Here is a 13,650-nt window from a genome sequence, read left to right as displayed (position 1 = left end):
GTCATACAGGGCAACACGCTAGTCTTAACGGCTCATTAACTCATTAAGGTCATACAGGGCAACACGGTAGTCTTCACGGCTCATTAACTCAATAAGGTCATACAGGGCTACACGCTAGTCTTAACGGCCCATTAACTCATTAAGGTCATACAGGGCAACACGGTAGTCTTCACGGCTCATTAACTCATTAAGGTCATACAGGGCCACACGCTAGTCTTAACGGCTCATTAACTCATTAAGGTCATACAGGGTAACACGGTAGTCTTAACGGCCAATAAAATCATTAAGGTCATACAGGGCAACACGGTAGTCTTAACGGCCTATAAACTCATTAATGTCATACAGGGCTACATGCTAGTCTTAACGGCTCATTAACTCATTAATGTCATACAGGGCAACACGCTAGTCTTAACGGCTCATTAACTCATTAAGGTCATACAGGGCTACACAATAGTCTTCACGGCCAATTAACTCATTAAGGTCATACAGGACTACACAATAGTCTTCACGGCTAATCAACTCATTAAGGTCATACAGGGCAACACAGTAGTCTTCACGGCCAATAAACTCATTAAGGTCATACATGGCAACACGGTAGTCTTGACGGCCCATTAACTCACTAATGTCATACAGTACAACACGGTAGTCCTAACGGCCAATAAACTCATTAAGGTCATACAGGGCAACACGGTAGTCTTGACGGCCAATAAACTCATTAAGGTCATACAGGACAACACGGTAGTCCTAACGGCCAATAAACTCATTAAGGTCATACAGGGCAACACGGTAGTCTTGACGGCCAATAAACTCATTAAGGTCATACAGGGCAACACGCTAGTCTTAACGGCCTATAAACTCATTAAGGTCATACAAGGCAACACGGGAGTCGTCACGGTCCATTAACTCATTAAGGTCATACAGTCCACACGGAAGTCTCAACGGCCAATTAACACAATAATGTCATACAGGGCAACACGGTAGTCTTAACGATCATTAACTCATTAAGGTCATACAAGGCTACACACTAGTCTTCACGACTCATTAATTCATTAAGGTCATACAGGGCTAAACGGCTTATTAACTCATTAAGGTCATACAGGGCCACACGGTAGTCCTAACGGCCAATAAACTCATTAAGGTCATACAAGGCAACACGGTAGTCGCCACGGCCCATTAACTCACTAATGTCATACAGGGCAATACGGTAGTCCTAACGGCAAATAAACTCATTAAGGTCATACAGGGCCACACGGTAGTCCTAACGGCCAATAAACTCATTAAGGTCATACAGGGCAACACGGTAGTCTTGACGGCCCATTAACTCATTAAGGTCATACAATCCACACGGAAGTCTCAACGGCGTATTTACTCTTTAAGGTCATGTAGGGCCACATGGTAGTATTAACCGCGTAATTACTCTTTAAGGTCATACAGGGCTATACGGTAGTCTTCACGGCTCATTAACTCATTAAGGTCATACAGGGAAACATGTGAAAGAGGTTGGTCGAGATATCAAAATATCTTTCAATGTCCTGACGCGGAAAGCCACATATAAGGCCCACTTTAGTCGCCTCATACGATGGTACCGTGTTCTAATATCCTCCAAGCGTCCCCGAACCTGCGTTATGTAAAAATTGAATGTTGTAACGATATTATTTGATTTTTGGTGTTTTAACATAATTCACTTCTCTTCCTATTTAGGTCGTGCCGGTCAACCGTCCTGTCACACACAAGCCGGGACCATCATTGAACACTGGTATTCACAACACAGCACGTAAAACCGAACTGACGGCATTGATGCAACTGAAGGAGGAAGGGGTCGTCCCCAAGAAAGGGGAGGGAGGAGTGGCTTTCGTGTTGAAGATCGATAACATGTCCGAATCAGATGAGTCGTTCGCCGTTCTACCTGGTGTTCCCGAGTGCCGAAGGAATAACCCCCAGTACGCCACGTACTCCCCACAGGCCTGCCACGGCCCCCCGCGACGCCTCCCCCCAATCAATAGGTCAAAGTCTATAGCAGCCATTGATGCTAAACTGGAGCGAGCTAGACTCAACCGGGAGAGGAAGATTGCAGAGAGAAAGGCCACGTGGGCTAGGAAATATGCTCGAGTGGAGGCTTCGATGCTACCGAAATCGACAAACGTCCCAGAATGTTAAAGACACAAAATAATGTATGTTTATACTGTCATTTCTAATAAAACATAGACGTTCGTTCAAACAAAACCTTTTCATTTCCGCAACTTTGTTGTTTTGTTTTCCTTATTAAAACGCCATTCACATTCTGTATTAACACTGAGGACCGTCAATGACGGTCCTTGCAAGAACAGAAAAAGAACTGTGTTCAGGCTTACCTTTATGTTAAATGTAAAATAGGAAGTCAAAATTGTATCACGTCGTCAATATAAAATAATTCAACCCAATGTTAATCGAAAGGACTAGCAACTGGGGAAGTTGGAAAAGCGTAACAGACACTTTCTAGCCAGGTGAACGATAGGGAAATCCAACCCTAAAGTTTCAGGATCATTGGTCGGATCTATATTACGTGGAGGTCGGTATTTTGTGATATGTGCTACTTTTAGAAATAGCAGGTAAATATTCACATTGACTTCATTTAAATTGTAACACCACACTGCTGTGCTTCCCTATGTACAATTTGTATACGTTCCACTTTGTTTAATGATAAAAGCATTCTTTGGAATCCAATATAACAGTTAAAGACATATTTTGGTGAGTATGTGGTTATGAGCCTGGGAAAGTGATATTGACCTCGACTTCGTCTCGACCAATATCATTTTCTTAGGTATCTTAGGTAACAATATGGCCGGTGGGGTATTGTGACGTCATAAAACAATTCATGCCAAGACGTCATAATACCATTGTATCTAGGTACAACTTGCCGCACGACTACAGCACAAAGAGGAAAAAAGAAGTATTTAGTGATATAATGGGGTGCAATAACTCAAAGGTGGAGGAAAATGTTCAGCAAGAACGAAAACAGAACGAGGTAATTGTGCTTTAGATTACAAATTGTATGTCCCTACAAGTTATGGGGAATAGTAGCTCTGCTGCATCCCACTTTGTGTTATCGTAGGGGGCGACTAATGTGGCTCCTTAACGAATCGGAGATTTCTTGTGTCTCTTGCTGAAGGGACAACGAAGAAACAAAAATTGAACAAGGTTCATGGTCAAACTATAGAAATTAGGTAAGCGTTGCGCGTGTCAAGACTACTAAAACAAAATCACTGTACGTATCTTCACGCAGTGCAGTCCAACAAACATGACACTGTCATAATCGTCCAAATTGACTGCGCCTTTTACCAATAACAAAAAAAGAAGCTAGTGCTATGGTAGTTAAAAGTTGTGGAACAAATGAAAAAATATAGGGTTCCAGGTATAAGAATAGATGCGGCAGATCAGTGTTTGTTTGTTTTCAATGTTCCGGCACAGAAAGCCACCGATTATGCACTCATTAGTCGCCTCATACGATCAGGCCGTGTTCGAAATCTTACAATCGTCCTCGAACCTGCATTATGTGAAAATTGAATGTTGTAACGATATTATTTGATTTTGGTGTTTTAACATAATTCACTTCTCTTCCTATCTAGTTCGTAGCGGTCGACCGTCCTGTCACACACAAGCCATTGAACTCTGGTATTCACAACACAGCACGTAAAACCGAACTGACGGCATTAATGCAACTGAAGGAGGAAGGGGTCGTCCCCAAGAAAGGGGAGGGAGGAGTGGCCTTCGTGTTGAAGATCGATAACATGTCCGAATCAGATGAGTCGTTCGCCGTTCTACCTGGTGTTCCCGAGTACCGAAGGAATAACCCCCAGTACGCCACGTACCCCCCACAGGCCTGCCACGGCCCCCCGCGACGCCTCCCCCCAATCAATAGGTCAAAGTCTATAGCAGCCATTGATGCTAAACTGGAGCGAGCTAGACTCAACCGGGAGAGGAAGATTGCAGAGAGAAAGGCCACGTGGGCTAGGAAATATGCTCGAGTGGAGGCTTCGATGCTACCGAAATCGACAAACGTCCCAGAATGTTAAAGGCACAAAATAATGTATGTTTATACTTTCATTTCTAATAAAACACAGACGTATGTTCATACAAAACATATTCATTTCTGTTCTTGTTTTTTGTTTTACTTATTAAAACATTATTTTTGACTTAACATATAGATCCTTACACAACCAAGAACATCAACAAAGCTGATAAGTTCAGACACAAGTCAGCAGATGTGTTACCAACAACAAACCACCAGGTACATTCAGTATCATCACTGAAGACCGGCAAAGGCAGTCCTTGTAAGAAAAGAACAAGAACTGTGACCAGGCTTACGTTTATATACAGATATGATGTAAGATGTAAAATAGTAAGAAAAAAGTGTACTACATCGGCAGTAAACAAAGTTAACACCAAAGATAATACGAGGAACTGTTGAAGCTGCAAAAGAGTATAGGACTCTTTCTACCCGGGAGTTGACCGAGCGGAAATTCCTATGGTTTTCAAATTGTGTAAAGCCCGACGCTTGCCGAGGGTTTTGCCCGAATTTGAAAATTTCGAGTTTGAGATTTCCCTATCATACATTCCTGGGCATGAAATATGAGTTTCCCTCAAACTAGAAAGGCGTTTTGACAGGCTAACATTTGAATGTTTTTGGACAGAAACAAACTAGATTTAGCGTACCCCATTTCGCAAAACTACAGTGTGCATTTGCAGGAAAATTAACTCCTCTTTTCTGACTTAAACTGTTGACATCACGTCGGCATTTCCCATGATGCAGCATGGGAATTTCCCTATTTCGTGACGTCATGCCATTGCTGTCCTTCGGTTTGATCCCTTTGGCCAAGTGATGACCCTTGCAAAGTCTGATTAAAGAAATGTCGATGAAAGACGAATAAACAAAAGTTGATATTCCGATCTATCATTTAAATACATTAAATATTTTGATTGTAGAATTATTATTTTTTTGAAAAATTATGAAGCCCACATAGTCCACTTCATCATGTATATGCCATTTTTAGTGCTGATTTTTTTTTTAAATTTTGATACATGTTATATTACAGGGGTTATTCATTGTATAAAAATATCACCCATGGCCACCGTACGCTACTGTACTCTGCTACCTTTTCCTAAATCCTCGCTGGTTGAATCATGATCACGTGATCAATGTCGGTAATTTGTGATATTGACTCGGTGCTACTTTTTTTTTAGAAATAGCAGTTTAATATTCACTTTATGACTTCATTTCTATTGTAACGTCACACTGCTGTACTTCCCTTTGTACAATTTTTTGTACGTTACATCTTGTTTAATGACAAAATCATTTTTGGAATCCAATTTAACAATTAAACACATTTATTTCAGTGAGTATATGGTTATATGAGCCTGATAAAGTGATATTGTCATCGACTTCGTCTCGGTCAATATCACTTTCTTAGGTTCATATAACAAATTCTCCTCAACAAAAGTCCATAATTGATAAATATAGCTCGTGGCATATTTTGTCCTGCATCAGACTTACACCTAAAGTAAATAATCAACCATAAAAATATACGTGTGGATTAATTAAATGTTCAGTGAGGCGTGTGATTAATACGGACAGGTAAACAAACTTGCGTGTCTCATTGAGAAGGAATCTACACAAAATTTTGTAATGTAATGAGATCAACTGTTAATATTGTCAATAACCATCAGTGATAAATTATAAAGAGTTCAACTGTAAAATCATGTCACGAACCATCGGTGATAATCGGCATTCAACTGTTAATATTGTCAGGAACCATCAGTGATAAATCTTTTATTAAAGGGATCAACTGTACATCATGTCAAGAACTATCAGTGATACTCATAAAGGGGTCAACATTAAATTATGTCGAGAACCACCAGAGATAAATGTATAAAAGAGTAGACCATGTCAAGAACCATCAGTGATAAATCATAAAGGGATCAACTGTAAAATCATGTCAAGAACCGTCAGTAATGTATTATAAAATTAAAAGATCAACTGTATACCATGTCAAGAACAATCAGTGACAATCATAAAGGGGTCAACATTGAAGTATGTCAAGAACCACCAGAGATAAATGTATAAAGAGTAGACCATGTCAAGAAACAGCAGTGATATATCATAACTCGATAAATTGTATTTATTTTCGGAATTTGCCTTCAAGCAACGTATTTGCAAGACTAATTTAAAGCAATATTTAAAGCATGCAAATATCATGAACAGGTATATTCCATGTTTTACTGCATGAGACTGAGTAAGTAGCCCCGAATTAATCATAAGAAACCATCCTGCATCTGTCCGATACACAACAAACTAGTGATTGACGGTCTCAAGAAGGTCAACTGTTTTAAAGCTATGTTGTTAATGGTTCTTAACAGGTAATGTCATGAAACTGGTTCATTAAAAAAGTGTCAGCATCGACGCAAGGTGACTGACATGTAGGCTTCATGGTTGAATGAAAGTGTTCAATTATGTAGGTGATCCAGAGGGAAATGTACATGCATGAGGAAATGATGATGGTATTAACATCAGCTGATATCATGAATAAACAAATATCTTCATAAACACCTGCAGACAAAACGAGAGTCCATTAATAAATAATCAGTTTTAGGGTTATGGATGTTGTTTTAGGTAACCCAAACATTGGACACATGTGAAGAATATACACTAGATATACCTTGCTGTTATATTTACATCTCCGTTCCGGAAGAGTTCCATAGTATCAAACCCTTTAACATGTCATATGACTGATAACATAGACTTGGTAATGGATCTAGAAATTAAGAAAAACGTGAATAACTGATATATATAATACTATTGCTACCAAAAGTAGTAAGGGAGGGAGANCCCCACCCCATGATCCATTTTCCCCAGTTTCGGATTCATTGTAATGTATCTACAATTAAAAAAGACCCAAATGTAAAACATCAGCACATTCTAGCACACATTTTTAATATGGCAAGAATAACCTACCCCTAAAATTCAGGGGGTTTAACAGAAGAGCTACAAATAAGTCAGACTGGGATTTGAACCCCGGACCATGCAACTCTAGACAAATGCTCTACCAATTAAGCTACCTTGTTTCTGGTGATCAATCCAGTCTAGTTCCGCAACATTTGCAAATATAGTTTATTGTTTATTTGCATTGATAAAATACCCAATCACATTCCTACTAACTCTGTCGATACTTTTTTCAACATCTCAGTTACACATTTAGTGTTGTTTATGCTTAAACTGTTAACTCTAAGAAGACAGATTTATGTAACGTTTGACACTTACCTGCTTCTCTGCTGTGATGAAAAGCATTGTAATTTTCAAATAAAATATAGTTCAAACTGAATTTATTTACAAATTTATTTCTTTATTTGTACAAAATACATGTAATAATTTGATATCACAGTCTAAATGAACACAATAACCTACCAACAGTAAGTAAATAGGTACAAGTCACAGTAATAATATTGTGTAACAATTTTCCTACGTTCATTGACAAGGAAGTTAACCTCAATTGGCGAGATATTATTGTGGTACATTAGTAGCACTGACACACCTTCTATAGCACAATTCTGAGAAGCATCCCAATATCATTTGGTAAAGGAAGCCAAAAATCCTTTTTTTTTAAATGTCATGTACAGCCAAACACGTAACTATGACATTGACTCCAAGGCATTGTTTGTCATATTGACCGTGTTTATAACATTGTCTATGGCCAACCAGTCTCTCTGTATCCTAGACAGTACAGCTATATTGGTTTTTTCGCCATAGATATATGAATAAGTTCCTGGTTGTATTTTCATATGTGCATCAGGTCAATATTTTTACACACCTCCGACTCCAACATATCCTGAAATTTACAAAGATAAATCACAATTTGTAGGGAAAAACATACTTAAATTTTTAACAGTACAGATATTATAGAATGGCAGACACTTTTAATAAAAGATCATTTCAATCAAATGTGGGGGAAATTTGGAAAAAAATAAAATCTTTAAAAGGTATTAAACACACAGTGGGACAAACAGTCTATATATAACCATACATATGGCCAAAATTATTCCATGTCTGTTGGACTTTTCTTATCCCTGTGTATAGGGAGAATAATAACAAATTGTTAATAGAAAAAGGTGGTGGACAAGACTTGAAAACAGACTTCAAATTATGTGCCACAATCTAAGCTCTGCTATTAATTGGCCAGAAAATAGATATAAGACTGTAACATACCACTTCCCTCTTCATTTCTTCCAGTTTCACTTTTGTTAATGAAATATCCTGAAAATTATACAAAAATCAACATTTAATTAATAAATGTCCATGTGAAGTACGTAGTTTTAGAAAAATTAAAACATAATGACAGACTTTGAAATCAATATATAAAACTCAGACAGAACCGATTCTTTGCTGAAAAGTCATGTACTAGCACGTTTTCTGCAGAAAATATATATTGATTCATATTTCAAAATATTGGATTTTGTGGAATTTCGTTAAATTCAGAAAAGAGTCTAGAATCTAAACTATTTTGAAATCAACAGAACAAAAAAATATCTATGTAACATGAGTAGCATATAAGAAGTTTTCAGAAAATCAGAGCAATACATTACCGGCGGCAGGCTGTGGTAGGTCTGTAGCTTTCCCTTCAGTGGTGCCATTTGATCCTTCAGCTTCTGTAGTTCCTAAAAACGAGGAAGGCACACATTGATAAACAAGGATTTATTTAATTATTTGCGTACATATAGCTTTTGGAATTTTTTTATTGGATATCAGATTCCTAGATATAATGAGGCATATTTCCTATAGAGTGTTTTTAACTTTCCCAAAATATGGCAAAGAGTACATTTATTAAGCATTGAATTTTTACTCGAGTGATAAATGAGTGTCATTATCACAAGGTTTTATTGTTTGAAGACCTGGCATTATTTTCACTTACAAATAATTAGGCCAGTATGGATATACAACTAGATAAAATATTTACCTCAGACTTGTGAACAAGTTCTCTGTGGTATACAGAGGAATCCACTCCTGTACTTGATAACATTTTCTGTAAAGACAACACTTTCTTAATTGTATTGATGGTGGTTGTCAAACACTTCACAAAAAAACTTGCCCAAAAACTTTAACCTCAAATTTAACTTAGTCCAATTAAGGTATTTTGGGCCATAAAATATGAAAATATTGCCCAGAACATTGCTAACACTCCATATAAATGCTTCAACCTTATAATAGACAACAGCCTATTGATGGTGGTTGTCCAACACTGTCTGGAAAAAACTTGCCCAAAAACTTTAACCTCAAATTTAACTAAGTCCAATTAAGGTGTGCATTGAGTGTGATGATCCAACACTGTCTCAAATTTTTTTTTAAACTTCAACCTCGGAAGGTGGGACGCCGGGGCCGGGGTGACTACATTAGCCCCCCTATTCTTCGAATAGGCAAGCTAAAAAGTGCTTTTTTCATTAACAATTTCTATAGAGGAAATGTGAAATATTCTAGTGTTTCTAATGGTAGTACATAAATTTAAATGACCACTCAGTAACTCAGCAAGAGCAAGGAAACCCAGGCGGCTTATACCTGTAGTTGACTGATCTTTTCCTTGTACTCCTTGGCTTTGCTGCGTGAGAAAACCGTTTCTTTTGCCTTTCCCTCCATCTCTGGGTGTCGACTCTTGGCCTGCTCTTGTAGCACCGAAAGGCTCCTGATTATAGAAAACAACAGGTATTATTATTAACGTACATGTATAATTATTGATAAAGTTTATAACCTTTTTAACAATAGATTATTCTCTCCCTTTCTTTGTTTTCAAGTCCACACGATGGCCAAAGGGAGACTACTTGTAAAGTGAGGAAATTCATATTTCTATATCAATTAGGATCAATTAGGATTTCTTTATTTACCAAACTGATAAAAGAAGTGCATAAATGTACTTTTTGAAGGAACTCAGGAGAATTGTTTTGCTGGAAATTATCAATAATTGTAAAATGGACCAAATTTTTCTTTGATTCATATCCCCGACATGTGAAAACCAGGTCCCATTGAACCTGGTTTTTGCACATGACAATCTTCAAAAATATACATGCATACAGAATTTGGTACCTCAAGGTAAAAAGTGAAATTTTGCTTTTTTAATACATCAATGAAAGCGATATAATATGGATGCTGAATTTATTATGGCAATGTATCATGCAAATCTCTCTGTTTATTTGCATTTGCAGTTTCAATGCATATTATAGAATAGTATAGTGACTGATGAAAATTAAGATGTACTGAGAGGCCAGCATTTGTAAGTCTAATCCTGTAAAATAGTGTTTCATCCTAAACATTATCTTACATTTACAGAGAAGATTTTACCAGAGTGTTTGAAATGGTATATATTCATAAATATTTTTCTTATTAAAAAAAATCTGTTTTAACAAAGCATGTGTTTATCTCGGGTAAACATGGAAGGTAAGACATTATGTTACTTAAATGTAATCTATTTTCATTTCTTTCCCAACAAAACATGTCAACTGTACATCAAGTATCTTCTGTTAATCAGCTACATTCATTATTGACTGATGTTGCTCAACAATGCAATGAATTGTCTCTTCCCAGACATGTTAGTCTGCTGTAGACTTAATGTAAAGAATATCCCTGGTTTCTTTGTTAATACCACTGATATTTCAGCTTCTTTGATGAATATTTTTCATATTCACTTTTGAAAAATATGAACGTATTTACCAACCTCAATAAAATTTAACTGGCATTCATTAATAATTAAGAAATGTTATCTGTGTCATGTTACCTTTTGATGGTATTATATTTCAGGAGAGCGTTCTTAGATTTGTCCCTGAGCTGCTGCAGAGTTGTCTGTTCTTGGCGATAACTCTCCTCTGTTTTGAACAGTTCGTCCTGCAGGGCTTGCAATGCCAGCATATAACTGAAACAACATATCACATAACGACAGTAAAGCCACATTGGAACCCATTCTGGACACAGCTATATTAAATGTAAAACAAGAGTCACAATTAAAATCTAGTTCTAGAAGTTATTTTGTAAAACAGTCTATGTACATGCATGTAGTCAGATTATAAATATTACTTATGTTAAAACTTGTATACAATGTATACTGTATACATTTAAGTTCTTGAATATTAGTATTAAGGCCAATTGTTTTTGTTTTGTTGATGTTTTCTAGAACTATTTGTAAGTATTTCTTTTTAAATGAACTTGACAAGGGTGGGCTTATTACCAGGCGCAGGCTTATTTCCAGTTAATACATTAAGTATAATGTCTGAATTCATATTGAAAAGTTCATGGAATAACATGCTCTGTTCGATTCTCTACAGGATATGAAGTGATACCTCAAAAAAATCATTGTCTATATTTCATATTGCATATATGTACATGTGAATTCAGTGTTCAGTCTAATACATATAAGGTGTCTTACGTAGTATCGGATACATCTTTGATCTGTAGGAGAAGGGCGACATTAGCCAGAGTTCTCAGACTCATCACACCCGACTGTGACAACACTGAAGATGTTAGACTGACACCTCTCAGAATATGCTCCAGTCTTCCGGCTGTGGAACAAACATGATCAGGAATTAGTACACAGGAACTTTGTTATTATGAAATCTGTTACATCAAACAGTTTACTGTACATTGCATGTGTGGATGGATTTTTATTCCCATACGATCCCCGGAGAACACAATGATGGGCAGTGCCTGTCCATCAATCCATCAATGCCTGTTCAACTGAGCTAAAACTTCTTATTTGAAAAGGTTTCCAGTTTTTTTGAGATAACAAATTCGGAAAGAACAAAAATATATGCTGGAGCACTGATTTACTGTTTCCAGCCCCGGCCAATGAGACTGAGAGGATATATTTTAGTTATAGTAAATAACCCTTTATACATGTGGATGGGAAATTTCAACCATTAAAATCCAAAATTCACTCAAATTAAGATGGCATTAGTTGCTACTGATTAATCTTCAAGTTAGAAGTATATGTGCCCCCTCCACCACCACCCACTTCTCCACACACACATCCCTCAAACTCTATGTATCAATTTTAACACTAAACTGCTTTCAGTTGGCATTCATAGGCAGTCTGAGTGCCAACTGGACAAACTGGATATATTGCCTATGAATGCCAATCGAAAGCAGTTGCTGCATACTTATAGTTTTGGAATCTGTTCATCTCAAAGAAAATTACAATACAGTTATTATTATTCAACATATATCGTGTATGCTTTTTCCATCGCCTAGGGAGGGTTAGTGGTATCCAACTACATTTGTTAACAATATTATGACATCATAATGATGATGACGTCAACAATCATTCCTTATAGCATTCATAGCCTATATGAATGCCAACTGAATTTGGTAGGGTTATATATAGAAAGTCAATGTCATACGATGGTAAATATTTCACCATAACCACTATAATTACATATATGTACATTGTTTATAATCACAAATCATTTCACTTTTTATGGAACATAGTATTTCGGAAACGACATATTGACAGCTGCACATGTTATGTTCACAGGTCAAGAAAATGTATAAACTATATACCTTCAGCATTATATTCCTGTGTTTTCTGTCGAAGGTCGGCGATGACATGTTGTGTGTCCTCATCGACAGTCACATTTTTCCTCATCAGATTGTACAACACCCGTATAGTGGTTTTATTGAGTTCATATGAAGGTACTGGCTCGCCTCCAAATACATTATCAAGCCATTCTCTGATCTGTAAATATACAAACATGAAAAGAAGTGCTATATGAGCATTTAACGCAGTCAAGAGGGAACCTTGGCTTTTGGAAGAAATCAGTAAATGGAGACAGTCAGTGTCACACTTTGTCATTTAAGAAATAAGTTTGCATACATAAGGTTAGTTACCTCTTTGCAAAAATGACCACAAAAGTCTCTTAATTTATCCTTCAACAAATGTCAACAAACTCTGCAAGTGGTTTACTGTGATCACAATACAATATACTGTCACTGTCATTTGAGTGTCAACAACAGTCTAGTGAACTTTTGAAGAAGTCGGGGCTCAGCAGCCAATAGACTGAATAATTTTGAAACGAAAGCCTTAAATTTCAAACAACAAGCGAGATAACATACTTCTTGATGTTGTTCGTTCATGGTATTTGGAAGACTCGACATTTTAAGTATTCAGGTTGACAACATTTTTCATGTTTTGGCGGCCGGAAGTTCCGCAATCAATTGTGGGTTGAGCTAAATGCATCACCAATCAAACTTACCGACAACAACAGACATGCATCATACAATTCGAAACGAAACTTTTATCTCAAATGCCCCAACACAACACACTGCTCCTCGAAAAATTATGTTGTACATCTGTTACATATTTTTGGAAAATAAATCAAAATACTTTCCACAAAAACTAGCCCTTTTTAAATGCATACTTGCAAATTCTCCATATTATGGAGGCAGACTCTTTTTTTTTTAACCTAACTTAAAAATTGAGCATTTCAACCAGCGAACCTGTTAAACTATTCCTATTCTGTAATAGCTATAGTTTCATCTGAAAGAAAAGTTCAAAGGATGTCATTTTCAAGTATTTTTTGTTTGTCCTGAGGGGTATACACTCACATTTTATTTATGCTTTTAATTTTGAGCATGTGTTATCTCCC

General features: G+C 36.9%; 1 protein-coding gene across 1 annotated transcript; it reads right to left on the bottom strand.

Moving 5' to 3' along the window:
* Positions 1-7,773: 7,773 nt before the first annotated feature.
* On the bottom strand, positions 7,774-13,239 carry LOC110443645 (HAUS augmin-like complex subunit 1). The gene is made up of 9 exons (XM_021487990.1): positions 13,118-13,239; positions 12,566-12,740; positions 11,436-11,568; positions 10,791-10,925; positions 9,581-9,704; positions 8,985-9,050; positions 8,614-8,685; positions 8,237-8,284; positions 7,774-7,859 (listed from the first exon to the last, which is right to left on the bottom strand). Exons 1-9 carry the CDS (start codon positions 13,157-13,159, stop codon positions 7,809-7,811), a joined length of 846 nt encoding a protein of 281 aa, XP_021343665.1. The 5' UTR covers positions 13,160-13,239; the 3' UTR covers positions 7,774-7,808.
* Between the last annotated feature and the right edge of the window lie 411 nt (positions 13,240-13,650).

The sequence above is a fragment of the Mizuhopecten yessoensis genome, unplaced genomic scaffold (genome assembly GCF_002113885.1).
Source record: "Mizuhopecten yessoensis strain PY_sf001 unplaced genomic scaffold, ASM211388v2 scaffold716355, whole genome shotgun sequence".
In the NCBI taxonomy this organism is placed as follows: domain Eukaryota; kingdom Metazoa; phylum Mollusca; class Bivalvia; order Pectinida; family Pectinidae; genus Mizuhopecten; species Mizuhopecten yessoensis.
This window is presented reverse-complemented; position numbering and strand designations above follow the sequence as displayed.

What these genes read in the sequence shown, in the direction of transcription:
- LOC110443645 (XM_021487990.1), bottom strand. Translation starts at nt 13,159, where the DNA reads ATGTCGAGTCTTCCAAATACCATGAACGAACAACATCAAGAA. An exon ending in AAATATAATACCATCAAAAG is followed by an intron (nt 9,705 to 10,790) that starts GTAACATGACAC and finishes TTCTATAATCAG; the next exon opens with GAGCCTTTCGGTGCTACAAG. An exon ending in AAGAAATGAAGAGGGAAGTG is followed by an intron (nt 7,860 to 8,236) that starts GTATGTTACAGT and finishes TGTAAATTTCAG; the next exon opens with GATATGTTGGAGTCGGAGGT.